This window comes from Brachyhypopomus gauderio, chromosome 5 (genome assembly GCF_052324685.1).
Source record: "Brachyhypopomus gauderio isolate BG-103 chromosome 5, BGAUD_0.2, whole genome shotgun sequence".
NCBI classification, from domain to species: Eukaryota; Metazoa; Chordata; class Actinopteri; order Gymnotiformes; family Hypopomidae; genus Brachyhypopomus; species Brachyhypopomus gauderio.
The window spans coordinates 6,909,671-6,937,126 of NC_135215.1; the positions used below are offsets into that span (position 1 = coordinate 6,909,671).

The window sequence follows — 27,456 nt, forward strand, 5'->3', positions numbered from 1 at the left end:
TCTCTCTGTGAAGAGCCGTGCTGGGACAGGAGGAACACCTGCTCTTCTGCATATATGCACAGTGATTAATCAAGTCAAGTGTGATGCTTATCTGCATAAATGGGCAGGGGTTAATTGCACTGTAACGCAGGGCATCCTCTCAAAACTGCTCCCTTCTGATCTGAGATCAGATAAAGCTTAAACGGGTCGGACCACGAGGAGTTTTCAGACGAGTCAACGGGGCTACTGAACGTAACCCGTTCGACCGCCATGATACAACCCCTAGTGTCAACTGCAGCACTGAGGCCAACCTGCCACAAAAGACTTGTTCTTAACCCTTTTAAGCCAAGATCTCTTACAGGTATTCCGTTGCCATCGAATGACCCCCTCCCCAGTCTACAGCCTCCGCCCGTCCTGCGGTGTCCTGGAGATGTCCTGGAGAAGTCCTGGAGAAGTCCCGTCCACAGCCCCTCAGTCCTGGTGCCTCTGCTCCAGCCGGTCCAGTTTGGCCAGGTTCTCCTTGAGCAGCCGGGAGCCAGGAGACAGGTGGAGGGCTCTTTGGTAGTACGCTCGGGCCGCCGTGTAGTCTCCCTGCAAACGGCCCAGCAAAGCAAGAACGATTAACGCACCGTGCAGGTTGTCCCTCCTTACAGGCCTGGGGCAAAGAGGATTTTTACAGCAGTGTTGGTTGTCATGGCACCTTTGCCACGATGTGACATGATCAGCGTTGGTGTAATGTGATCGTGCTTGCCGAGTGGTCTCGGAATACATCCCATAATGTTCAAGTACGGTGGTTTCCAAGTGTGAGATCGGCGCTCCTACCTTTATATGTTGTATTCCACCCATGTTCATCCAGGCCTGGGACTGATCAGGCTTTAGTGCAACTGCGAGTTTATAGCTCTGTGAAAGACCATACACGATAGTTTCAAGCTCAGTAAAATTACTAACACATGCAAAAAGATATCAAGGTTTTTGTCATCTCTATTCATCAGACTTGGGGTTTGTATTCATTTTATGACTTCATTAATGACTAGAAACTTGTTTAATAAATAGTCATTTAATGTTTGTCTTGACTTCAGAAGTGTTTGGTGGAGTGAAATATATCTTCGTTGTTAAGCTTTAAACATATACAGCATTTAGCAGACACTCATCCAAAACAACGTTTATGACTGAAAACAATTTTGAACAATTAAAGATCAAAAGTCCCGAATGTTGGGACTTGAACCAGCAACCTTCTGATTACTATTTGAGCACTTTAACCAGTGAGAAGATCAGCCTTCCAGAGAAACCAGCTCAACTTGGCTCGACTACGCTCAGATGTGAACGAGAGGCCATGTGGCAGTGGGAGGCCTGGAGCTGGTCCAAGAGCAGAGGGAAGTTCTACAGAGAGAGTTGTAGCTACAGGAACCAAGCAGGGATTACCAGCTCAGACCAGCCGAAGCAGATTGGGGCTGGGCGGGGCATAACCAGACAGCCCAGTGGAGCGAGCTGTGATTGGCTGAGGGCTAAGGTAAGAGGAGAACGTGGTTGTTTTGGAGTCGGAAGGAGACACCATGATGAGAACGTCTGTTTGATGCAAACGCCCTCCCACACCCCGTCACCCTTCATCGCACAGCAATGGCGTTGAGCTTGTTTTGAAGGTGAGCTTCACTCTCTCTCCACAACACAGGACTTTTGCTCGCCTCCACATTGAACCGGTGCGTTCCTACCAGCTACGGCAGACTTCAACAGTTAAGCACGAAAGGAAGCCAGGCATTAATAAAGATGACAGGAAAAGAGGGAAAGAGGGCATGAACAGAGGGAAGAGGTTAGAGGTGTGATGAGACAAGTTGCGAGAGAGAGTGAGTGAGTGAGGGAGAGAGGGGGGGGGGGAGATGAATGCACCTCAAAGGCTCGGTCCAGCTCGTTCATCTCTCTGAGCTGGTTGCCCATGGAGAAATGAAGCTCCGCCTTCACTGCAGGGTCTGCAGGTCTCTGCTGCAGGGCTTTACCCAGAGCCTCCAGTGCCTGAAACACCCCCCCCCCAATAAAACACACTAATTCCTCTTTTTGTCTGTGAGCGCGCCTGCAATAATTGAATGACTTGCTGCTTAAATGTTCCATTATAAAATTAAGAAAAGAGAAAACGATTCCCACAATTCATTCTGTTCTTAGCGAGAGCACAAAGCAGAGGGAGGTGGAGGTTCCCGTTAACTCAAACACGGCAGGTGCTTAGGGACCATTAGGCCTTATTCATGTACTGGACGTGCAGAAGTGGATGTAATGCTGCACCTGGGTGTGGTTGCCCTGCCTGCTGTAGATGGCAGACAGCAGGCGGTAACACTCAATGCAGCTGCTGCTCCTAGATATGATGGCCAGGGTCATTTTCTCTGCTTCTGTGGAGCGGCCTGCTACTGCCAGGACCTGGGCCTGGGGGGGGGGGGGGGGGGGGGGGAGAAGGAGGAGAGGGGAGGAGAGGGAAGGAGGAGAGAGAGGGAGGGGAAAAGGAGGAGAGGGGAAGAGAGGGAGGGGAAGGAAGGAGGGGTGGGAGGGGAGGAGAGAGAGGAGAGGAGAGAGAGGGGAGGGAGGGGGGAGGGAGGGAGGAGAGAGAGGAGAGGAGAGGGAGGAGAGAGAGGGAGATGGGAGGGAGGGAGGAGAGGATTGTTATCTTTTGTATATCAAACAGAACAAAGACTTTTGTCCCGAGTCGCTCTGCCTGTGATGGTTGTGACAGAGGAGGGTCTGTGGACGCTCCCCCAACACCAGGAGAACCAGACAACATGAGCTCCCACCAGAAACTCACCATTAAATTACAGACCAGTGAACACTGTTTTCACATTTGTTGTGTATGCACTATTAAGAGCCTGTGTAGAAGAGCCCGGCCGGGGCCCAGACGTCTCACCAGGGCGAGGCAGACGTCCGCATTGTCTGGCTGCAGTGAAGCTGCTTCTCTGTAAACCTGGAGGGCTTCCTCATATCGGCCCGTGTTGTAGTACAGCGCACCCAAAGGAGTGAGGATCTCCACCTTCCGCACCACCTGCAGCGCCCTACACACACACACACACACACACACACACACACACACAGGCTCATACGTGGGGTGTGGGCGTGTCCCTGTGCTGCGTGTGGAAGGGGCGTGTTAACTGCGCACCGTTTGTACCACAGCTCCGCCTCCTCGCTTCCGTTTGAAGAGCGCAGCAACCGAGCTAGATTCACCATGGCAACGTAGTGAGACGGCTTCAACCGCACTGCATGCTGGTAGTGAATGGCTGCTTGCTCACCATCGCCTGAGAGAGAGAGAGAGAGAGAGAGAAGAGAGAAGAGGAGAACAAGAAAAGGGTTTTACATTCACTCTGTATAAACTAGAAGACTAGAAGATTCAATTTTGACAAGCAATACAACAAATTAGAAATCTTCAGATCCCCATTTCAAATTCAAAATCCTGATTTTGGGACCAAGTATCATTCATTTATGTCACACAAAAGAAATACTCAAATCAGACAAATACTGAAATTACAGGCTTCCATGCCTCCTTTACCAAAGGGTCGGGTAAGAAAGAATGATCACAGTTACGTCAGCTGGTTAATTACCAGTGAACACAAATTCAGGGCTGGAAGCTATAGTGTGGCGTTTGAGCTGGGCATTTGAGCTGAGCATTTGAGCTGGGCGTTTGAGCTGGGCATTGTGAGTGCGGTCTGGTGGGAGGGAGACACCAGATCGGGTTTGAAGGCTGTGTCTCTGACCTGTGTCCACCAGGAAGACGCCATAATTATTGTGCAGGTCGGAACTGTCAGGGCAGTTGTCGATGCCTTTAGTGTAGGTCTCATTCGCCTCTACAAACCGCTTCTGCAACAAAATACAATCACATTCTTCAGAATGGCTCAGTATCGCATCTCTCCATCATAAACGCTGGAGTCATGACTGGGAAAACAGATATAAAATCTACAGCTACAGCAAGGACTACAGTGCAAACACACACAACTGAAATATTGATATACATAAACAGTGACCTACTTATAGAAGTGGTTGGTATACACATTGGTATAAATCAAAAGGATGAACAGTGAGACTGATAGTTGAGAGTGAGAGAGAGAGAGACGGACAGATTTTAGACAGCGAAAGAGAACACAGATGGGAAGAGAGAGTTTTTTAAAACCAATATTTATTTAGTCCATCAGTTTAACAAGACAACAATCAATCAACATTCAAACATATTCAGGCCTCACCGTGAAATGCCAACTAAGGTCAAAACATACTAATGTAGCAATACTAATGTAGCAAAGATGGGTTTAACGCTCTAATTGGTGTTCATAGCTGGTGGTGGTTTTACCATCTGGAAACACAGCAAGAGGTGATCAAATGGATGAAGAAGTCAAAACAGACGGAAGACGTTAAAGCGCCAGAAGCTCTTCCACTGCACAGAGAAGGTACGCTGCTAACACAGCGCTGGTTCCCACGCCCGTACCGAACCGGAATGGAAACCGTGTTCAGTGGACACTGGTCAAGCCACAGCACGCCCCCTCGTGACATCACGTCGTGTGTGTGTGTGGTTGATTTACGTGGATTTGGTTTGTATGATGCTCATACTTCAAACAAACTGCACCAGCATTCATTTAGTTGGAAAGGGACATTCACACTTGTTCTGACAAAGTGGGCTAAAAGAGCAATCACACCACGGCTTATTTTAATGTAACCAAAGCTACTAAACCTGGACACGCCCTCAGAGCCTTAAAAGCTCATTCAGTAAGAGACCCTGACTGAAACGATTAAAGAAGAAAATAAAAGTACACTCTAAGGTCACTGCAGGATTTAACACGGACAAGAAGGCCAGGGTAGTACAAAAGAGACAGACACAGTGGGGAATGAGAACATGACAGACACACAGACAGAGAGACAGAGAGAGAGAGAGAGAGAGAGAGAGAGAGAGAGAGAGAGAGCGCAACCTGGTCAGCGTAGAGAGAGGCCAAGCTGGAGTAGGCGTCAGCGAAATGCGGGCCAAAGCGTATCGACTCTTTCAGCATTCGCTCAGCCTCTTCCTCCTTCCCCTGGGACCTGCATCATCACCATGATCATCGTCACCACCACAACCATCAATACCGGTATTGTTAGTAGAATCAAACGCTATGCAGTGGCGAGCGCGCGTGTGTGTGTGTGTGTTACTTGAGAAGGTTGCCCAGATTGAAGAGCGCTCGGTTGTGTTGAGGGTTGATGTCCAGCGCTTTCCTGTAGTAAAGCTCTGCCTCCTCAGTACTGTGGGTCAGCGTGCCCAGGTTATTCATGGCACTGGCATGGCGAGGGTACAACCTACGTGGAGAGAAAGAGAAAAAGGAACAGCAGGAGAGAGAGGGTCAGCAAAAATAATAAGGACAGTAAGTTTGATGGCACAAAGCATTTCGTCCCGAGTCGCTCTGAATGTGACGGTTGTGACAGTCGAGAGTCTGTGGATGCTTCATCAGGTTGCCTCACAGCTCAGAGGAACACCAGTCTCAGGATGATAACCAGACACCTCCCACTAGAGATGCCAAACTACACCCACTCAACCACCTCAACAGTGATGGACCAGCACCATGAGGACACTTTTAAAACACTAACTGGTAAGCCAGAGGGAGGGGAGAGAATGCAGGTAGAATACACTCACTTCCACTTCTTAATCACATACATCATGAAAAAGCTTTGCAGGAAAACAGGAAGGCCGACAACAGTGCCAGACTGTTCCACCGGGCTACTCGTATTTCCAAAACAAACACAATGACACCCACACCCACACACCACCTCCCACTCCACACACACACCCACTCACCTGAGGGCTGTTTTATAGTGGTGAATAGCTTCTTCATGTTGACCTCTGTCCTTCAGGAAGTTAGCGTAGTTGTAGTGAACTTTAGCATTGTGAGGTAACGTTTGAATACCAGACCTGACGGGGGAATAAAGAGCAGTGAAAACTACCCAGACTCCAGTCACAAAACCAGCCCCAACCAAGCGCTCCCCGAGTCCCTGCACCCCACCCACACGCACCTGAAGAGCGCCTCTCGGGAGAGCCAGATCTCGTTCTGCTGCACGGTCTTCCAGGAGAAGAGGAGGACGAGCAGCACAGTGGAGACAGTGAGAGCGGCCGCACCCCACCGGCCCACCGCCACGCCCAGCCTGTGCAGCCCGTGCACCAGCAGAATACAGTAGCCCATACTGCAGAGAGGGAGGGAGGGAGACCATATCACCACATTATCATCACTATTACATTACTATTATTATTGTTATTACGATTACTGGTAGCGGTTGTAGTATTGTTGGTTATTCTACCCTTCGTTTAACATGTTCATTTCTTCATCAAAGCTTTTCCATTACAAATGTGAGCATCACTCATGCAAATAAAGCAACAGCCAACTGAACTGAAGTTTAGAGACACAGAGAGACAGATTCACCGTATAAAAGACTGATTGAAATATTGGGCTAAGTCAGCAGGGAGTAAAGTGGCTCCAGTTGTGTGCTCTTCCCACCTGAAGCGCAAAAAAGTGAAACCGCTCTCGCGCTGTTGTGTGAAGAACGGCTTGCGGACAGCAGGGGGATTCAAACACTTCCGAGTCCGTAAGAACCAGATGGAGTTCCTCCTCGCCTGAGGTCATACGCCCGTTAGTCCGCAGACAGAAATAGAGCGGTCTTCAGAGCGAGCGCGGTGTGTTCCTCAAATAGCACGCGCGAGTGTTCTGTGCAAGTTCTGGGTTCTGTTTGAATTTAGGACTTGCAAGAGTTAAACCTCAACGCCCTGCAACTATAAAAAGCTTTCATATGCACGTGTGAGGCGTGTGATGTGTCTTTGTGTATTAACAAGCAGGCTTCGCACTGCATATTCCCCTTCTGGAATATATATGAAGATAAACACAAGAAACACATGAGGGACGAAGGAGAAGACCTTCCAGGGACAGGATAGACCTTCCAGGGACAGGATAGACCTTCCAGGGACAGGACAGCTTATTTTCCCACGCTGTGGACAGCATGGTGTGAACCAAAGTTGCAGAGAGAGACCTCAACGAAGCTCGGACCCTCTGGAGCAAGCTTCCTTTAGCACGGTCCCGCAGGGCTCGTCGGTACTAGCTACCATACTACACTAGCTACAGTACCACAGGGCTCGTCGGTACTAGCTACCATACTACACTAGCTACAGTACCACAGGGCTCGTCGGTACTAGCTACCATACTACACTAGCTACAGTACCACAGGGCTGCAGTATCCTCACCTCCATCACACGCACGCAGTCAGACACAGCAGAGACTGTCGCAGAGTGACAGAGATGGCTGGCATTCCTATCATAGCTGTTGGCTGAACCGTGTGTGTGTGTGTGTGTGTGTGTGTGCACGTGTACACTACCGCTCACAAGTTTAGGATCACTTGCAAATTTCCCTCTTTTTGAAAGAAAAACTCATTTTCATGCAATTCCCATACAATACTGTCCATTTCACAATTCATTTAAGTGTATCAGGTGATAAGAATAAAAATGTTTGTATTAAAGCCTATTTTTGTACAGAGGCTTATTTTGCATATAGTCCTATTATCATCAATTCTCAGTCCTCTGCCTAAATCTCCTGTTATAGCCGCCAGTCCAAGTTAAGGATGTTATTGGGCTGAATGGTTGTTAGGACACGCTTGCTCAATTGTGATTCACAGCTGAAAAACGTAATGCTAACAAGTGAGCATAAAAGGGAGCGCAACATTCTAGGTTAGTTTAGTACCTGAAGCATCAGCAGTTGTTGGCTTGCTTACAGGCTCAAAATGACCAGAAGGAAACAACTTTCTTTAGAGACCCATCAGTCCACTGTTGTGTTAAGGAAGGAAGGCTACTCCATGCAAGATATTGCCAAGAAACTGAAATTATCTTATGATACTGTTAACTACTCCCTTTGAAGAGTGACACACACTGGCTCTAAGGACAGATAAAGGAGTGGGGGGGGCGATGCACAACTGTACAAGAAGATAAATACGCCTCACAGCCTGTCAACCGACAGCTGCAGTAAATGGAACCCATCAAACACCAGCGTCGAGAGGCGATTTCAGGACGCTGAACTTCATGGCAGAATTGGCAAGAAAAAGCCATAACTCATACGAGCAAATAAAAAGAAAAGACTGCGATGGGCCAAAGAGAAAAGACATTGGACACTGGAAGATTGGAAGACGGTGTTGTGGACAGATGAGTCCAAGTTTCAGGTCTTTGGATCAAACAGAGGAACATTTGTGAGGTACAGGACCAATGAAAAGATGCATGACCAATGATTAATGGCATCCGTCAAGCATGGTGGAGGCAGCGTGATGGTCTGGGGATGCTTTGGAGGTGGTAAAATTGGAGATTTATACAGAGTGGAAGGGATCTTGAAGAAAGAAGGCTACCACAAGGTTTTGCAACACCATGCCATACCCCGTGGACACCGCTTGATTGGGGCCAATTTCATCCTGCAACAGGATAATGACCCCAAGCACATCTCCAGATTGTGTCAGCAATATTTAAGAAATATGGAGTCAGCCAGTATTCCTACTGCAATAGAGTGGCCTGCTCAGTCTCCAGATCTGAACCCTATTGAGCTGTTTTGGGAGCAGCTTGACCGTATGGTACGGAGGAAGACTGCATCTAGTCCAGGGGTCACCAACGTGGTGCCCGCGAGGACGTTATGAGTCGCCCGCGGGCTTGTTTTAAAAACAGCTCACTATATTGCCATGCACCAAAGCGCTGCATCGTTTATGTTTTTGCTGCTATTAGCGATTGTCCGCGGTTGCTAGCGGTCTTCCCGCTTAGCAATTGACACGCGCACATGAACCCAATCCCCCCCCGCTCAACAACTTTCTTTCTGGTAGCCCTCCGCAATAATTGGTATCCAAGAAGTAGCTTCCAACTTCAAAAAGGTTGGTGACCCCTGATCTAGTCAATCCATGTTGTGGGACATGCTACAGGAAGCATGGGGTGAAATCTCATCAGATTACCTCGAAAGGTTCACAGCTAGAATGCCTGGAGTCTGCCAGGTTGTAAGTGCGGCAAAAGGTGGCTTCTTTGATGGAGGCAAAATTTGAAGAACCCAGTCATCATTTTCATTACAATCAAGATTTCTGACTCTGACAAAGTCTGCATGTCCTGTTAATTTGCTTTATTTCATAATCTTAAGGGCGTTTCCACTGAAAACAAAATTTCACTGTGATCCTAAACTTTTGAGCGGTGGTGTATCTGCCCACTCAATCGGACTGACCACTCTGGGCCGATCTCTACAATGATTAGTAACTGATGGGCTTCCGCATGTATCCAGATTGCATGGGGTGAGCAGTTACATTAATTCCACTGTTAAGTGCCAACCTGACAGTAGAGAAGGCTATTAAAAAAGCCCCCTGAGCAGATTGGCCTCATTAGGAAGGAGAGGCCGGAACACAGCAGGTTTACTTAAACATCGCCCGCACAGAATACTCAAAACGTCCAGACTGCAGCTCCATCATCTGAAGTCTCTCCCTTTTTCGCTCGTGTTATGGGGACCACTAATACATTTGAACCTTGTTATCTTCACAAGGAGAGATGGAGACATTGCTGGACACAACAGCCAGTGCTAACAGCCTGTCTGCTGCTTCTGTGCACCACCAGGAAACTCAGATTGCATATGATGCTAATAACACCAAGGTCAGGGGTTTGAATCCCAGCACAAACAACATCGTACTGACAAACACATACATTGTTCAGGATAAGTGCTGAAAATATCATCAAATTTAGTGCAAAATTATCTGAAGTGCTACCACGTCTGTATTTTTTTTTTTTAGTTAAACTGCTCAGTTTTTTCCCAAATAGCTCTTTTCCTGCTTAAAATCATTTCATCTTTATCTGGTGTAGCACATTCATGACACGGATCAGTTTAGAGTTTAGTTTATCCAGCAGAACACCAGATGACTCAGATACATGGTAAGTACCGTAGTCATCTTATCCATGAAAAGACTTCCTGTGAGATCATCTAATCTTTACTTAAACACATATGGTCTTGGTGTTTAGTTAGGCCACACATCAATAACATGAAGTAATCTGAAGAAGCTAAATTTTAAACAACAGTCAACATACTGAGATCCTCCGAGACCCCCAGAATGTGACACTGAGCAGGCGTGGCCTCGGAGTCCGAAAGAGCCAATAAGGAGCCTTGGTGTTGTTCTCAGGCTGGTCAATATGCACATTAAATGCATCAGCGATGCTGATTGGGTGGATATGAAAGAAAGGATGGCCATCAATTCCATCCATAAAAAACGTGCGATGCTTGTAGGAGGCCTATAGATGGTGACTAACCCAGAGTGTCTCTTCCAGAGTTGTGCTGCGATTTGCACTGCAGAGTTGCACTGAGGAGTCAAGCTCCCCTAGTGATAACCGTTTGCATCACAAGAAGATTTTAAATGTGCAGCAGTCACCATTTCTGCTCAAGCAAGAAGCCAGTCAGGTGGGGCTGATTCAATCAACACACCTAGTTGAGCCAGGCCTCTGTTAAAACATAATGGGGATCGTCGAAATGGTGGGGAGTAGGCAGCGAAAGTGTGACTGTGTTTAAGGAGCATCGCAATGATCACAGCCAGTGAGATAAAGCCTTCATTCAACCTTTAATTAAAAGTCATGCTTCACTGTTTAAATGAGCATTTAACCATCACACTCTTACACAATCATACATGTACGAAAGAACACACACACACACAAGCTGGAGACTAACAGTACAGGGCTACACTTTGTTCCCGCACATTATCTGTGGTCCCTGGAAGCGTGGCAGAGCGATGCCAGACTTCCCTGTGCCATCAGCAGCACGTCACCCCCTGCGTAGAGGGCTGCAGCGGGGGCCGCCAGGAGATTTGCTAAAGCCAAGTGCCCGATTTCACGCCGCACAAGACAGGAGAGGCGAACGCCCCGCGGGGCGCAGGATGGGTTGCGGAGAGGAAGAAGAACCGCTTTAAAAACGCCGCCCGTCCCGTAGGACGGCACTCTGAGTAACTGTGTCACACAGGACACGACAGGGAAGCCATGAATAAAAACAAAGGACATCTGATGATGCTGAAAGAGAAACACCAGCCTGGAGGGACAATGGGGGCGTAGCAGTACAGGTGTGGGGGGGGGGGGGGGGGGGGGGGGGGGGGAGCAGGATTTCAAGGACTTTGTTTGGTGATAGATCACGTTCCTCACACACAATTACACATGCAGACAAACCTGGGCATGTAGAGGACTCTCTCAGCCACCACAAATCCCACTCGGAAGAACAGATTAGTGGCAGGGATGAAAGGGAACACTAGGAACAATATCCCCACCAGTACCTCTCTGCCTTCCACCTTCTAGAGAGAGACAGAGACAGAGAGAGAGAGAGAGAGAGAGAGAGAGAGAGAGAGAGAGAGGTGGGGGGGGGGAGAAGAGAGTCACACAAAAGGTTTGAAAAGAACTGTACTTAGTTAACAATATTTAACCATGATATAAATTTTTCTTAAACATAAGCATTCAATACAGAATACAGAACATTCAAGGCAATGAGAAATCATAGTTCCTCCACCCAGGAGGTCCATGTCAGGCTCAGCAACTAGAGATGTTGGCTGTGAAGGTGTTGACAAGAGTCAGGAAGACCCAGCTCCTGGACCCAGCTCCTGCACCAAGCTCCTGGTGATCTACTGCCCCGCAGAAGTGCGTTCCAACCTCTCACACCCTCACGGCTTTCAGTGGCAGGATGATAGTTCTCCAGGACAGGAAGTGGGCACCCCCGCTGTATACGGATGAGTCATCAACTGCATTAATCCCACCATGTCTAAAGCGTCTCAGCACAGTTCCTGGAGCCAACCAGTCAGTTCACATTTTCACTCCCAACTTGATCCAAGCTTTTAAAAAGGTGTCCAGATGCTCAATTACAGCAGAGACAAGTGGACCATCTCGTGGTTCCTGAAGACTGGTTTAAGGAACACAGTCTTTTTGGATCTTTTTAGCCAACAAAGCATGTTCGCATTGAAAAATAATGAATGATATAAGGACCATGATCCTCAGCAAGATGTTTGGTGGGGCGGCAGCTGACTGGCCTGCTGGAGTGAGGTCCACTCAGAAGATGGGCTCAGTGCTTCTCAGCCCCTCTATACAACCAACCAAGCTGTCCATGGTACACAAGAACACGTGAGACACCGTTAATGAAATTAAGTCTGTTACAGGCACACACACACGTAATTGCAAGTGCACACACCCTAATATGATGAGTACTAAGCAAAGATCTCCACACACAGACGTGCTTAAAGCCCGAGGGAGTAGTGTGTGTGGCATTAGAGATGCAGTGCTGGGGCATTTGCATCATAACGGTGGGTCTGGGAAGAACACGGTCCACCTGCCTGTGCCAGCCACCATCTGTTGCCATGGCAGTACAGGATGAGGTCATCTTCAATCCATCCCAAAATGCCACCAGGACAGATGAGTGGCAGGAACCTTCCAGAAGCTTCTCCAGCCGTCTCTGTCTCCTCCTTTCCAACCCTTTCACTTTGGACACATCAATGTCCTCTCCCAGCACCTAGGATGTCTGCATTAACAACCCTACACTTTGCCACAAAGTGTGTGTTTGTGTGTGTACACAAATGTAAGAATTCTCATTTCCCTGCTGGAAAATGAAACAGAAAAATTGTGTGTCATTTTGCAATTCCCTTAAACTACATATGACACTTACAGAATGAAGAATCAATCGCATTTAAATTATCATCAGAATATGAACTCTGATCCTGCCAGCGATGGGAAACAACTTGAAAATGAATTTCTAACCTAAGGTACATGTAAAAGAAAAGAGTGACAAGTTTCTCTCTTTTTCTCTCTCATACGCACAAGCACACGCACACACTGACAGCTTTCTGACATTGGTGGCTGGCAGCCTGTGCCAGGCACAGATTATGAATTATTCAAGGAAGAGAGAGAGAGAGAGAGAGAGAGAAGGAGTTATGGGCCCTGAGAGAGAGAGAGAGAGAGAGAGAGAGACAGACAGACAGACAGACAGAGAGAGACATACAGACAGAGAGAGAGAGAGAGAGAGAAGTTTGGACTACTCATCCAGTTAACCCATGTACTCACTCTCCAATAGATTGAGTACATGTCTCCACATACACACACACACACACACACACACACACACACACACACACAACACTCTATAGCAGCTCTTGGCTAACAGTTTTGCAAGAGCAAGCATCTCCCCCATCACTGCTCAGAAAACCCCGCAGCCAGAATGCAAACAAATATCGATCACACCTACACCCCACCGAGCGGCTCCCCACACGGCCCAGGACACGCTCCCCAAAGCCCCAGGACACGCTCCCCAAAGCCCCAGGACACGCTCCCCAAAGCCCCAGGACTGCACCAGGCTTCAGCGCCCCTGCACAGGGGCACCCGACTCAGCTCAGCCAGCAGATTGCAAGTCCTTTGTGACTTTTAACCAGAGAATACACCTCACTGCCTCCACAAGCACAGCTGAAAGTCGCTCCAGAACACTGTGCCTTCCAGGGTTCAACATCCTTAACGCCTCACGTCTCCTCTCCTTCTACTGTTGAGTCCTTAATACAGTTCCTCTCACTGCCCTTGTTAGATGAGGAATAAACACAGACCACAGACAGGATCCTTAAAAGGCTCCTGGATCCAGCCTTCACACCCGGCAAGTGGGTGGAAAGTGGGTGGGAGAGTCTACGCCCCCGTGATGACAGGAGCCCAGAGACAGGAGGACGGGAAGCTGTTCATTACCATCACCACTGGCAGGACACGTCTCCTCTAGCATAGTAGTAGTGCCAGGCACTGCAGGCTGTGCACATATATAGGGATCCTCGCAGAGCAGTGTGTGTGTGTGTGTGTGTGTGTGTGTGTATGTGAGAGAGAGAGTGTGTGTGAGAGTGTGTGTGCGCGTGTGTGTGAGAGTGTGTGTGTGTGTGTGTGAGAGAGAGTGTGTGTGAGAGTGTGTGTGCACGTGTGTGCGTGTGTGTGAGAGAGTGTGTGTGTGTGTGTGTGAGAGAGAGTGTGTGTGTGCGTGTGTGAGAGAGAGAGTGTGTGTGTGAGAGTGTGTGTGTATGTGTGTGTGTGCGCACCCACTCACCTGTAACGATCTCACACAGTGCAGACAGAGCGCGACCATACCCAGTGTCAGCACCAGGGCGGCAATGTTGCGCACGTCCCACAGAGACTCCACCAATGGGATGCTGCCCACCTGTAACCACAGCCGTCAGCAGCTGTGAGGAGGTCAGAGAGTCGGGCCCCGCCCCTCGCCACCATGCGTGCCCAGGTGTCTCACCTGCCAATCGTAGCAGAGCATGACAGGAGCCAGGAGGAGCCAGGCGTTGAAGGCCAGGAGATAGCAATAGGTGAGGAACCTGAACGAAGATACAGCTGCTGTGAATCAAGCGCACGGGGATACGGCTTCTAGAGGAAACCCATATGGGTTCTAGATAATGCTGTATGAACACACAGGTTCTAGCTAAAGCCAGCTGACTGCAGATGTGCCAGGTGGGACATTATGAGGACACAGGTTCTATAATGATGCTGTAAAAGAACATTGATGTTGGACACTCATGAATGAGAACATGAGTTAAGTGCTTTATGAAAATACGGGTACTGGTTACCATATAACCAGGATAAAGATACATGTTCTATGTCATTTGATGAGGACATGGGCTTCGGTTTTACATTCTACATGAGACAGACTGAGAAGGGTGTGTGTGTGTGTGTGTGCTTGTGTGTGCGTGTGCGTGTGTGTGTGTGTGTGTGCGCTTGTGTGTGCGTGCGCGCGCGTGTGTGTGTGTGTGTGGCTTGCCTGGTGAGGAGGAAGGGGGAGAAGGATGCTGGATTGTCCTGTTCTGAGAACAGAGGCATGGACCCTCCCATGAGACACAAGCGAACAGACAAGATGAGCAGTAGCTAGAGGAAACACACACACACACACACACACACACACACACAGCTCAAAAAAAAAGAAGAAAAACCCAATGTGTGTGCATGTCAAGCAAGACCAGCAGAAACACACTTACGTATATGGAGAGCACACAGGCCCGTTTGATGAAGGGCTGGGAGATTCGGATCAGCTCCCTCCACTTGGACCATGACAGAAGCCTGAACCAACACAACAGGATGAGCAGACGGACACCGACTCTCTTAATGAACCCACGAAAGAACCAGCTACTGAGTTCTGTGTGAGCGGAGCAATTAATCAAAATGTTCATTAGCAATTATTGTTCCGTGGATATCTGTCTGTTCATTCTTACGCCCAATTTAACTTTCATTAACTTGGTTAACTGCATTTCACACTGCCCTCCTAGCTTACACTCCTTCCCAGTAACACACGCACGCACGCAGAGAACGCACCAACATAAGGCCAGCCCAAGCACAGGGCAGGCAGCTGCACATTAAGGGCGTGGCATTTACACTCAATATTAATGTACTCTGACAGCTGGGACAGGACAAGCTGGATGAATGTGACCCGGCAGGAGAAGCCATCCCACAATTCTCAGCACTACCAGTGATTGATTTGCTAATGCACAGGAGAGAGCTTCTTCTAATCACTGTGTGTGTGTGTGTGTGTGTGTGTCGTCTGCCATAGGCCCCGTGAGGCTCTAGGGACAAAGCTTCTGCACAGCTGACATTTGCTAAAATACTGCCCAGTCTCGCCTCCCCCCACGTCTCTGCCCCTCCCTGTGCCTCTGACACGGCCACTTGGGGGGTTGGGGGGGTGAGAACTGAAGGATAGGACCCAAGATCCAGAGCCCAACATCCTGGACCTGCACATGCTCAGCCCAGTGTGACTGCCCCCACGACTGCATCGTCGTCTGCACGTCTGCGTGTGGCGGTCAGGAACGCGTGTGCGTAACTGTGATCCTTGTTAATATTGCAGCAGCGCCGGTGAACACATGTAATATTAATACAGCTCACCAGAGTCACTCCATCTAACTCATCACACACACACACACACAGCTACTGCCAACACTCATTATTCCTTCTGTCCATCACACCCCTATATATGTGTGTGTGTGTGTGTGTGTACGCGTTACCCTTCCCAGGGTAAATAAAGATAATTTATAGGCTTTTCTAAAACACAAACACAACCTCTGTAGCACTGTGTGTGTGTGTGTGTGTGTGTGTGTGTGTGTGTGTGTGTGTGTGTGTGTGTGTGTGTGTGTGTGTGTGTGTGTGTTTTTGTGTGTGTGTGTGTGGCTGGGTATGCCATTATAATATGGTACCAACAAATCACATTCTAAATTACATTAAGATTAATTATTAAATACATGAATATCATTTCATTACAGTTCACTATGTAATACGTTTTATGCATTTGTGGTACATTGTATCCCAACTCTCATGACTGCATTAACCATCAATTGGACTTTTAGCAGATTTGCTGGATGGATTCTGTATGTGCAGAGCTGTGCTGGCTGGTTTCACCAAAGACACCTGTTCATTTCTGATGAATGATCCGTACCTGAGCAGATACTCTCCAGGCTGTGGGTCCTCTGAGCCTGAGCTAATGAATTAGCATTCCTCTCTCTCTCCACGTAGCTCTCCTGCTCCTCAGACACGGACCACCAGATCCATTCCAATTTCCAGAGGAGCATTTTAAATACACCACCCAAAACTGATGGGGCAGACAACAAGGCCTACAACACAGACAGAGCCACTCACAGTGGTTTATTTACCTTATAAACTCACGGTTTCCATAATCCTCTGATAACACTGTAGCTTCCACCAGAAGAGCCTATTTAAGTAGTTGGCTTCAAAGCTGGTATTGGAAGGTCATTCTACAATAAAAAAGCCAAGACGTCTGGAACCAAACAGCTAAAACTATCAAACCTTTCCTTTTTCTGCTTGAATCAACCTCTTGTCTATCAGAAACAACAAACTCTGCAGACCCCCCAGAATCTGAAGAGTAGGGTGTGTTTGTGTGTGTGTAACAGTAAAAATGAGTCAAGGCATGTTATTCTTACTAAACCTGAATCCTTATCTTTGTATTTGAACCATGACTGTGCACACGGCTAGAAAAATGTTCCCAAACAGAATCAAAGTGCAACACTGTAATAAACACGCATCTCCTCCTGTCTTGAGCTCCTGTGGACTTACGGGTAGTCCATAATAACCCAGTCACTTTCACTCCAGCTTCAAACAGTCAATCACTCAGTCAGACCTCAGCCTGCATGCAAACAAGCCACATTTCACGTATCCTGGAGCAAAACAGACGCAAATAATTGTGAGAGAGAGAAAGGTGTAAGGGGGGGGGGGGGGGGGCGGGGGGGCTTGGTTGGTTGCCATTACAGGCAGAGTGAGTGAGTGAGTGAGTGAGTGAGTGTCTCTCTGGCAGACTGCTCTGTGCAGGCTACTACAGTGAGTGCTCTGCTCATCACTGGACAACTCGCTGGTAGCCATCACTGGTTTGCTACCATCCACTCAGCCTCTAGAACAAACCTGCCAAAGACTTTCTATGGGGACAGCTCCAAGCTTCCAAGTCTTTAAGTCTAAATACTTAAAAGTTTTTTTTTCTAAAAGAAGAAAGCAAAGGCCAACTTATGGTCTTATGACGACAGTTTTGGAAGGCCTGCTGAACCAGAATGTCAGTGAAGCAGATGAAGAATACTCATTTAGAACTTTAAACTGAATGCCGGTTCTCCAATATGGATGCAGCGTTGTGTCTGACATTTAGAATATTATTGATTTCTCGGCTTTAGAGGCCACACTTCCCTTGACTGATCCTACACAACACAGCAGAGAAGATCTACCTTTAAAGTGAATAAATGCTTTTTTGTGTGTGTGTTTTTTCTTAAAATGTCACATTTTTCCATTTGTTCTGAACTACATGATCTGGGCAGTCCAGCCGAGTTCTGCAACAAATGAAGGCAGATCAAAGTCCTTCCACCACACAGCACCAGGGGTTAACCAGCCTGATCCCGCTGAACGTGGCTTTAGACAGTTAACTCTGATCATTCAGGAAGAACTATTCTGTTCATCAATAGCTACCTCCCTCCACTCCTGTAACTCCCCCCTTTTCTCTCTCCCTGTCTGTCTGTGTCTCTCTGTCTGCAAATATGAGAATGGAGCCAACATTAGCGTCCAGGTTTCACTTGGGTGGTCATCCCTGGCTCCTCCCAGACGGGCCTAGGATTGAAAGCATATGGTCCATCGCTACGCTAAACCCTTTGGAGGAATTCTCCATAAACATTCCCTTCCATTACGCTCCATTCCGTTCCAGAGAGATGGTGACGACACTCGTGGGGGTTGCACACAGGCGCCACTAACTCCAAAACACACACACACACACACACACACACTCAACTCCAAAACACAGCACCCTATCTGGTAATCCAGTCCCAGTTCAAAATGACCCGGTGCCCCCACGACTGTGGGGAGTCACTGAAAGCTTGTGTCGTAATTCTTCGTTTTTTAAACACACTTCAGCTTGTGGATCTAAAACAACTGCAGAGCCGATTCTGAAGGGACGGGACACTATTTGTCCATGGCTGCGAGGAATAGACTGACCTCTAATGTGTGACTCGGCATGAGGACACAGCCTCACGCCTGGCACAGGAAACGTTAGCATGGTGCATGCTGGGAGAGACAAACACCCCCACACCACTCATCAGCATGGAGCCCGGGCAAGATCAAGGCCTCGCCATGTGACCTCATTAATGCAAAAACTCATGCAAATTTAAACCTTCACGTGGTAGGAAAATGCACAGAAACTCATATAGGGCGCGCACACACACACACACACACACACACACACACACGTACGGGTAAAGTGGTCTGTAACACAGGACCAGGCCGTCGTAGAGGACACACACTCCAAAGACAGTGACACCCGTCTCCTTGACAAGCATGGCACAGGTGCCCAGGAACAGACACAGCAGCACCAGAGACCAAGGAGACGTTGTCGAGGGCAACGAGTCTGCTGTACCACACGCTGACACACTCCTGCAAGAGAGAGAAACACCCACCCACCCAAACATCCACCCACACACACACACACACACACACACACACACACACACACACACACACACACACACACACACACCACACACACACACACACACACACACACACACACACACACACACGAGTACATGCACTGAGAATAGGGGAAAAAAACATTCTATTCAAGGCTGCCTGGAAATTTGCTCTAAAATGAAGGCAGAAACCTAGAAACAGCTTGTGTGCGTGTGTGTGTATGTATGTGTGTGTGTGTGTGTATGTTTGTGTGTGTGTGTATGTTTGTGTGTGTGTGTGTGTGGGGGGGGGGGGGGGGGCAGACAGGAGGAGCGAATATTCTCACCTAATATAGGAGAGAAAGGCCAGGAGAAACAGCATACTGGCCAGCACATCTGCTCTCCCAACGATCCCAGACACCTGTGAGACACACACACACACACACACACACACACACACACACACACATTAACAGCAGGGTTGTGCTACATGTGTGTCTTAACCAGGTCAGCGATTTCAGACAGGCAGCACACCAAACTAAACATGCCGATAAAGGGCAAAACCTGCTAAACAAAATCCATGGGAATCACTGTGGCCAACTTTAACAACCTCAGGCACTAAAGGAACGCAGGAGCGTGTCTTCCAGCACCGTGTGGATTTATGGCACCAGTCTCCACGTATCAGTGAGGTGTGTGTTAAACCTTTCAGAAGCATATGACGCTTCTCTGACTAAAGACCTTCAAGGAACACCCGACCTGACCTCTGACGGTGGCTCTGAGGGCAAGATGTGAAATACTGCAGTGATGGCGGCTTGAGCAGCCATGAACCTGAGTGTGAGCAGGACCCCCCCCCCCCCCCCCCCCCCCCCCCTCCCCCCCCCACCTGGACCAACAATCCTGAGGTAGAGGTCAAAGAGGAGACGATGGACGCGTGTCCCCATCCGTGGTGGGGGAGGTGGATGCCTGCAGGCCGACTCTGATAGGACTCGCATGCATGAGAATTAACTGAGAAAGAGATGAGGTGTATTTTTTTCTAATATTTTCTATAATAAGAAATTCTAAGTATTGACACAATATTATAAATATATGTTTTACATATTTCGTATTATACAAATATGTTAGAGAAAGATGAAGAAATCAAGAAATGAGGACAATCTACATAAAAAGAACGAGCAAACGTTAATCTCTCCTTCATTCTCTCTCATCCACACACACACACACCTCTCTCTCTCTCCTTCACACACACTCTCTCCCCCTTCACACACACACACACACACACACACACACACACACACACACACACACACACACACACCTCCCCCCCCCCCCCCCTTCACACACACCTCTCTCTCCCCTTCACACACACACACACACACACACACACACATCTCTCTCCCCTTCACACACACACACCTCTCCCCCCCCTTCACACTCACCTCTCCCTCTCCCCTTGGTTTTTGTCATATTTCACCCCCTCATCTCTGCTGCAGGGACAGGCGTTCAAACGATTCTAAAACACACTCTCAACATGTGGAGGGATCTAAAGCCCTTCCCCCCACCAGCTGACTTCCACACGGCTGCGCGCTCTCTCTCTCTTTCTCTCTCTCTCTCACAGACACCCCCTGCGGAGACAGGCCTGCTGTGCACCACTGCTTACACACCGTGTGCTCTGCAGGTAGCTGTCATCTCGGTTCTCAACCAGCCCATAACCTTAAAGCAGGAGCCGCTCCAAGCAGCCTGGCCCTCCAAACCTCTCTGCTTCCTCCCACAGTTTACCTCAGAAGGTAGGAGCATGTCAAAGAGGAGGACAGCCTCTCCAAGGAGCACAGCACACACACACACACACACACACACACACACACACACCCCGCTGCTGTTCGGACTCAGGCTTTAGCCAAAAACGTTACAAACCACACACTGGGGATGGAGAGTGTAAAGACGCGCGCACACACACCTGCCGAACACTCCCTCTTACACACTACGTGCTCTGAATGCAACAGTCATCCTCTTCCTCAGCCAGCCAGTAACCTTAAAGCAATACACCGTTCCCCAGACAAGCTCAGCTTTGTGTCACTCAAGACACAAAATGCACCTGGTAGAATTAAAGTCTCTTCTCCTGGTCTCACTTGTGAAAGCCTGTTAATCAGTAGTGAAACTACAGTACCACACTGTGATTAGATATCCTTTGAAAAGTTTACAATCAAGTAAAAAACAAAATGATGCAACTTAAAGATTGGCCTGCATAATTCTATGTTATATATAATGCAGAATATCAAGAGAACATGTGAGTTTGGTCAGGATACACACAGGACAGCAGTGATCTGTTTGTAGGCTTATTTAATATTCCACAACATTCCGTCAGTAACAGAAAGGTCAATGGGACAATAACTAACAAATGATTCATTTATTACAAGTGAATAATTATGTATAATGTAAACAGAGTAGAGGAGCTGGCCAGTAGAACACAGAGCCAAGACTCCAGGCAGGTCCTCCTCAAACAGAACAAGATGAAACGACCTCTTCACCATTTACAGTTGGACAGATCCTGACGTCCCAGCTACTCTCAGTAAGTGTTGTGAGATTTAAATGGGATCACCCACAGTGTGAGCAGAACAGAACGCTTCACATCTGTATGTAAATGTTGGTGTCCTTAATTCGGAGGAACTCGGTTGTGTTTCCGTGGAATAGGTGCGTTTCAGGCATCCCACAGATTAGATCACAGTAAATGTCGGTGTGGAGCAGAACGTAAATCTTCTCTGGCCATCACTGGTGATGATGGTGCACTGCTGTGACATCTTGAGATGAAGAGTGCTGCCACCTCCATTTTTCTTGGAGGGGATAAATCAGGACTTCCTGGGGTAAAACGGGGCGGGACCTCCCGATGCAGGACGGCCTCCTTCAGCGGACGGCGCCTCCGTGATGTTGCTATGGAGGTAGTGTGGTCCGCGCTCTGGGAGCGGTGGAGGGAAACCACGGACACGCTGTTCATCAGATGAGGAAGTGTCCCTCGCTGAGCCCCAGACACTGGAGCCTGGAGGCCATGGACACGCCCACTTTCAGATTATAAAAATTAACACCTCAGCTTTTCACAGCAATTCTCATTCCAGACAATTATCTAATTCTGCAGGAACGCCAGCAGAGTCTTTGGATCTCCAAACTCTGCCTGCAGTGAGGACAGAGGGGACCTACGGCGAGGACAGAGGGGGCCTACGGCGAGGACAGAGGGGGCCTACGGCGAGGACAGAGGGGACCTGCGGCGAGGACAGAGGGGACCTGCAGTGAGGACAGAGGGGACCTGCGGCGAGGACAGAGGGGACCTGCGGCGAGGACAGAGGGGACCTGCGGCGAGGACAGAGGGGACCTGCGGCGAGGACAGAGGGGACCTACGGCGAGGACAGAGGGCCTGCATGCTCCCACCCTCACAGAAACACACACATGCTCACTCACACTAATCATGAACGTATAGAGGACAGAGGGGACCTACGGCGAGGACAGAGGGGACCTACGGCGAGGACAGAGGGGACCTGCAGAGGGACCGAGGTGAACTGAATGTGAGGACAGAGGGGACCTACGGCGAGGACAGAGGGGACCTGCGGTGAGGACAGAGGGGACCTGCAGAGGGACCGAGGTGAACTGAATGTGAGGACAGAGGGGACCTACGGCGAGGACAGAGGTGAACTGAATGTGAGGACAGAGGGGACCTGCGGCGAGGACAGAGGGGACCTACGGCGAGGACAGAGGGGACCTACGGCGAGGACAGAGGGCCTGCATGCTCCCACCCTCACAGAAACACACACATGCTCACTCACACTAATCATGAACGTATAGAGGCAGTATGGTCATATCCCCCCCCACTCCCCTCTCTGAATGCAGGAGCCACTGAGCGGGTGTGAGTTCCTCTGCCATGACGTCATCACAAGCGGCCAGCACAGCACACGCCGCCGGTGCCAGAGGTGGGAACGGCCGGGCAGGAAGCAGGACAGATGGCCACCAGGGTTCATGCTTAGGCTAGCACGTTCTACCATGTGTGTGTGTGTGTGTGTGTGTGTGTGTGTGTGTGTGTGTGTGTCCATCCGTGCATTGGACCCAGTCCATGGGGCCTTTTCAGGACGGCCCAGGAACCCCACGTGAGTGTAAAGTGATGCCCTTGCTCCCATAGCAACGGCAGCCAACGTCCGGCTCGCGGCTCCCACTATGTGTCTCCTGAGGGCTCTATAAAACAAGGAGCAGGGGGTGGGGCAAGAGGCGGGGCTAGGACAGGAGGCAGGGCTAGGGTAGGGGGTGGCCACACAGGCAAAAGCACTTTTCTTCTGGCTTGGACTCATCTAATGTAATTTGGCACCATGTTTTATGGCTTGTGGCATGTTTATCAAGAGCTTTTACACTGTACATCAAGCACTTGAGGAATTATACTGTTGTCGACATTGGGGTGTGTGTATGTGTGTGAACACGCAAACATGCCTCTGCAGAGTAGCTGAAAAACCCTTGAGGAAACTTGAGGGCAGGCAGATACAGACTCTGGTTCTGGCATCTGCTTGTGTGTTTGTGTTTGTTGTGTGTGGATCTCATTTACGTAAAAGATAATAAGTTGCAGTTGTCAGATGTTTCATGCCATTTCATGACGTAAGGTGTTTACTTGGAACCGATCAGTTTGTCTCATGAGACATGGCCTCATTCCAACACCTTCTCCCCTAACACACCCATCGAACACTACGCATGTGTCCACACACACACACACACACACACACACACACACATAAAACTGGTGATCAGAAATCAGTGCAATAATTTATTGCACTGCAGCACTGAAGAACAGATGTGTACATATTTGGCTTTTTTTGCCTTTGGCTGTGCAGCAGAGACCAGCCCCAACCAGCCCCAACCAGCCCCAACCAGCCCCAACCAGCCCCAACCAGTCCCAACCAGTCCCAACCAGCCCCAACCAGTCCCAACCAGTCCCAACCAGCCCCATCCAGCCCCATCCAGCCCCATCCAGTCCCATCCAGTCCCATCCAGTCCCATCCAGTCCCATCCAGTCCCATCCAGTCCCATCCAGTCCCAATGGTCAGATGAAGGCAGACCCAGGGAGTATCACCGCGGTAGCCAGGGCAGTGCAGGAAAACTCACCGCCTCCGTGTGGATGGGGTGGACGGCGAAGAGGAGCGCGGTGAGGAAGGCTGGGCGTGTGCTCCGGAACACGCAGAGCTCACACGTGTGCATGAGGAGGCACGTGACCGTGCAGTGCAGACACACGTTCACCACATGGAAATAGAACGGTGTCATGCCACCCAGCAGAATGTTGAGTCTGCAGAAAGAGAGAGAGAGAAAGAGAGAGAGAGAGAGAGAGAGAGAGAGAGAGAGAGAGAGAGAGAGAGAGAGAGAGAGAGAGAGAGAGAGAGAGAGGGAGTGAGAGAGAGGTTGGGGCTTATGTGAGTCACTGCAATCAGGATGACTTTAAACTGTCAAAACTGAAAGAATCCATGTTCTGGTAACAGACTGAAGTTATTATAAACATGGAAAAGGAGATACGCAAGAAAGGACAGTGACTGACAAACGATCTCGCAAACAGTAGAAGACGTTACCATAAGCTCACCACGGAAACGCCCTGGGACACCTCAGCCAATCAGAGTGACCGAGTGAGAGTGCGACAGGGCGGGTAATGAGAGACGGTGGTAGAGACAGACAGGAGCAGGACAGAGGGTTACAAGCAATTACCCAACGACTGCATAAGGTCCAGTGGCAGGCTGAGTGACTGCTCTCTGTGTGCACGTGTGTGTGTGTTCAGTGCAGAGGAAATTAAATGTACCTAATGACTGATTTCAGACTTTAAGAACTCAGAGCAGCACTTCCCAGAGCCAAAGCTGAATGACTGCCTGGAACACTTGAAGGCATACTTCTAAACCTACCACCTAATGCCTTCACTGCATGAGAGAGAGGGAGAGAGAGAGAGAGAGAGAGAGAGAGAGAGAACCTGTCACTGGACATTTAGTGCTGTGCTGGCTTCACATTTCCTCTAGGGCATAGAGAGAGACAGACAGAGCATAAGAGAGAGAGACAGACAGAGCATGAGAGAGAGAGAGAGAGAGAGAGAGAGAGACTGGGACCAAGAGAGAGAAAGAGAGCAAGGAAGAAAATGGGGATGGAAATATGAGAAAGAGAGAGAGAGAGAAACAGCAAACGAACAATAAATGACTATAGTGCGCTGGGCTCCAGAGACAGGGCGACAACTGTGTGCCTGACGCCAACCTATATACATGGATCCAGCCAAGGCCCGAGAGCGAGACAGGAGCGCTGACCCGACAACCCCCGCAGGACAACAGGACAACATGGTGGGAGAACATGGCTGAGCAGGTCAGCTGGGAGCAGCGATGAAGCTCCGTTTAGAGCTTCGCCTCCAGGCTGGAGACCGGGGCTCAGCCCACATCTGTTCCCCACAGCAGAGGAACACCGGAGGAAGCTTCCGAAAAGCTGTCAGCCTCAAAGCCCAGATGAAAGACTCGAGCCAAGCCAGGCAGAGGATCCGAGACACACAAATAAGCTTTCTACACACACACACACACACACACACACACACACACACACACACACACACACACACACACACACACACACACACACACAAGGCGTATTGCTTTTCGCTCACAAAACATATGTTAATGCACATGCACACACACACCTTCATAATTTGATGTAATATACAAATGCCTCATTGGCTACTGATCTATGTTTCTTATGTCTCTTTACTACATGCAGACCATTAGCTGGTGTGCTTCAGGGCAGAGGTCTGACACTAGCTGTAGTAGAGGAGACCTAATCTGACTCTGACTGATCACACTTCTTCCTTGGTTTTAAAATACAGTGATAATAGTCTCTCAATTATACACAATACGAGTCCCTGGTCAGAGGGAGATTTTGCAGTATGAAATAATCCCCATGGACCTGGCTATATCAGGAAGCCAGGCATTTCTTAAAAAAAAAAAAAAAAAAAAAAAAAGGCCTACAAAACGCCATTATGTTATCACAGTGCCAGGCGTTGTTGACGGTGTTCTCACCGAGACCGAAAGGTTCTGGACCCTTTAGGGGCGAAGGAGGAACGTGACAGCAAGAGTCCTTAAATCTGAGGCAAGTGTCCTGAACTGAATGCTGCGTTTTGCACGATAATCTTACAAAAGGTCACTGCTGCAATAAGAACATTTTATAAAGACATGATAGGCTTGATATATGTAACTAAACAACGAATATTTCATACTAGTGGTGGGAATAATTAGACTTCATGGCGTTGTGTAATTGATCTAATTAAGCCAGGTTTATTGACGCTGGAAGGTATTAACTGCGATTCTTAGATATAAAGGCACTGACAATCTCAACCTCTTCCTCGCGAGCGCCACACACACACACACACACACACACACACACACACACGAGTGTGTTTTGGTGGAACAGAGCAGTTGTTGCGTCATGTAACACAGAAACGCCCTTCAGTCTCACCCGGGCGACCAAGTTCCCTGATCCACCAGGGCTGACCTGGCTATACGAGCCCGCATGTATCAGAACTGCGTGTGTAGTGACTCGTGGACGTGGATCCACACACACGGCCACTAATAACACGTATAACGGCCCTCCTTACACTTCTGCGCAACAAGTGTTTTACCACAGTTCGTCCTCCGCTCCACAAACCAAGTGGTATAATCCCAGATCTACACTACCGTTGAGTTTAATCTTATGTTTACTCGTGTCAACACGTCTATGATCTTTATTCGACTGGAAACGCGTGGACGTGGGGAAAACGTTTCTAGTTTAGACACAAGAACTCCAACGCAACTTTGCACGATTCACTACGTTGTAACAACGCAGCAGGTCGCGCCGTCTGTGACAGACTCTCAAATATCTGATGGAAAATAAAGTACCGTGGCGTCAAACACGGAAAGCATTTACTTAAAACGGAGAAAGCGGCTACATTGCAAAAGGTTTCAGTAGGTCGTCTAGCGCACTCAACAAGACACTTTTCAACCAGATGCGCCAAAGTATCCAAACATTCCCCGCGCGCTCGCAGAAACGTGAACGCGCCGAGGGATGTGGGCGGGAGAGCGCAGACAAACTTACTTGAAGGTGAGGACGCAGAGTGGACGGTAAGACTTATGGCTCGTATTATCGGCCATCTTCTTGCCCCAAAAGTCGTTGGTGAAGATGTTCCGCAGGCTCGAACCCGGTCTGACATCGGGGTTGTTGATAATAGCCCACACATCGTCGTGCACGAACTCTCCCCGTAGAGAGTTGCTGTAGCAGAGCGCGCACACGGCCGCCAGCGCGCCGCCGCACAGCCAGCTGAAGCCCGGCGTGAACGCGGCCGGCCAGCGCCGCCAAGCTGCTGTCGTCGCCTCGCTGGTGGATGTCATGTCGGCCCCCTCCTCACACAGTGCTTGCGTCGGTCGAACAGTGGGAACGCATCCTTGGCCATCTTTGTGCGATTCACTGCCGCACCGTACTGGAAAGACGCTGGAGATGCGCGAATACTGAGTAAAGAGAGCAATGTCAGGAGAGAGAGAGCGAGCGAGAGTA

At 49.1% G+C, this 27,456-nt stretch overlaps 1 protein-coding gene across 2 annotated transcripts; it reads right to left on the reverse strand.

Moving 5' to 3' along the window:
- tmtc1 (transmembrane O-mannosyltransferase targeting cadherins 1) lies at positions 1-27,456 on the reverse strand. Of its 2 annotated transcripts, XM_077005252.1 has the most exons (20): positions 27,001-27,456; positions 24,025-24,202; positions 19,245-19,318; positions 18,704-18,883; positions 14,959-15,040; positions 14,745-14,848; positions 14,226-14,304; positions 14,031-14,141; positions 11,150-11,271; positions 5,974-6,141; positions 5,759-5,872; positions 5,119-5,262; positions 4,902-5,010; positions 3,702-3,804; positions 3,110-3,245; positions 2,861-3,005; positions 2,251-2,388; positions 1,864-1,986; positions 802-879; positions 1-570 (listed from the first exon to the last, which is right to left on the reverse strand). In XM_077005252.1, exons 1-20 carry the CDS (start codon positions 27,291-27,293, stop codon positions 451-453), a joined length of 2,601 nt encoding a protein of 866 aa, XP_076861367.1. In that variant the 5' UTR covers positions 27,294-27,456; the 3' UTR covers positions 1-450. The 2 variants fall into 2 exon arrangements, with proteins under 2 accessions (XP_076861367.1, XP_076861368.1); XM_077005253.1 differs by lacking the exon at positions 1,864-1,986.

Coding starts and splice junctions, on each gene's coding strand:
- tmtc1 (XM_077005252.1), bottom strand. CDS start 27,293: ATGACATCCACCAGCGAGGCGACGACAGCAGCTTGGCGGCGCTGGCCG. Junction 15,041..18,703: donor TGTTACAGACCACTTTACCC/GTACGTGTGTGT, acceptor GTGTTGGTTCAG/GCTTCTGTCATGGTCCAAGT. Junction 571..801: donor GTGGAATACAACATATAAAG/GTAGGAGCGCCG, acceptor GGCCGTTTGCAG/GGAGACTACACGGCGGCCCG.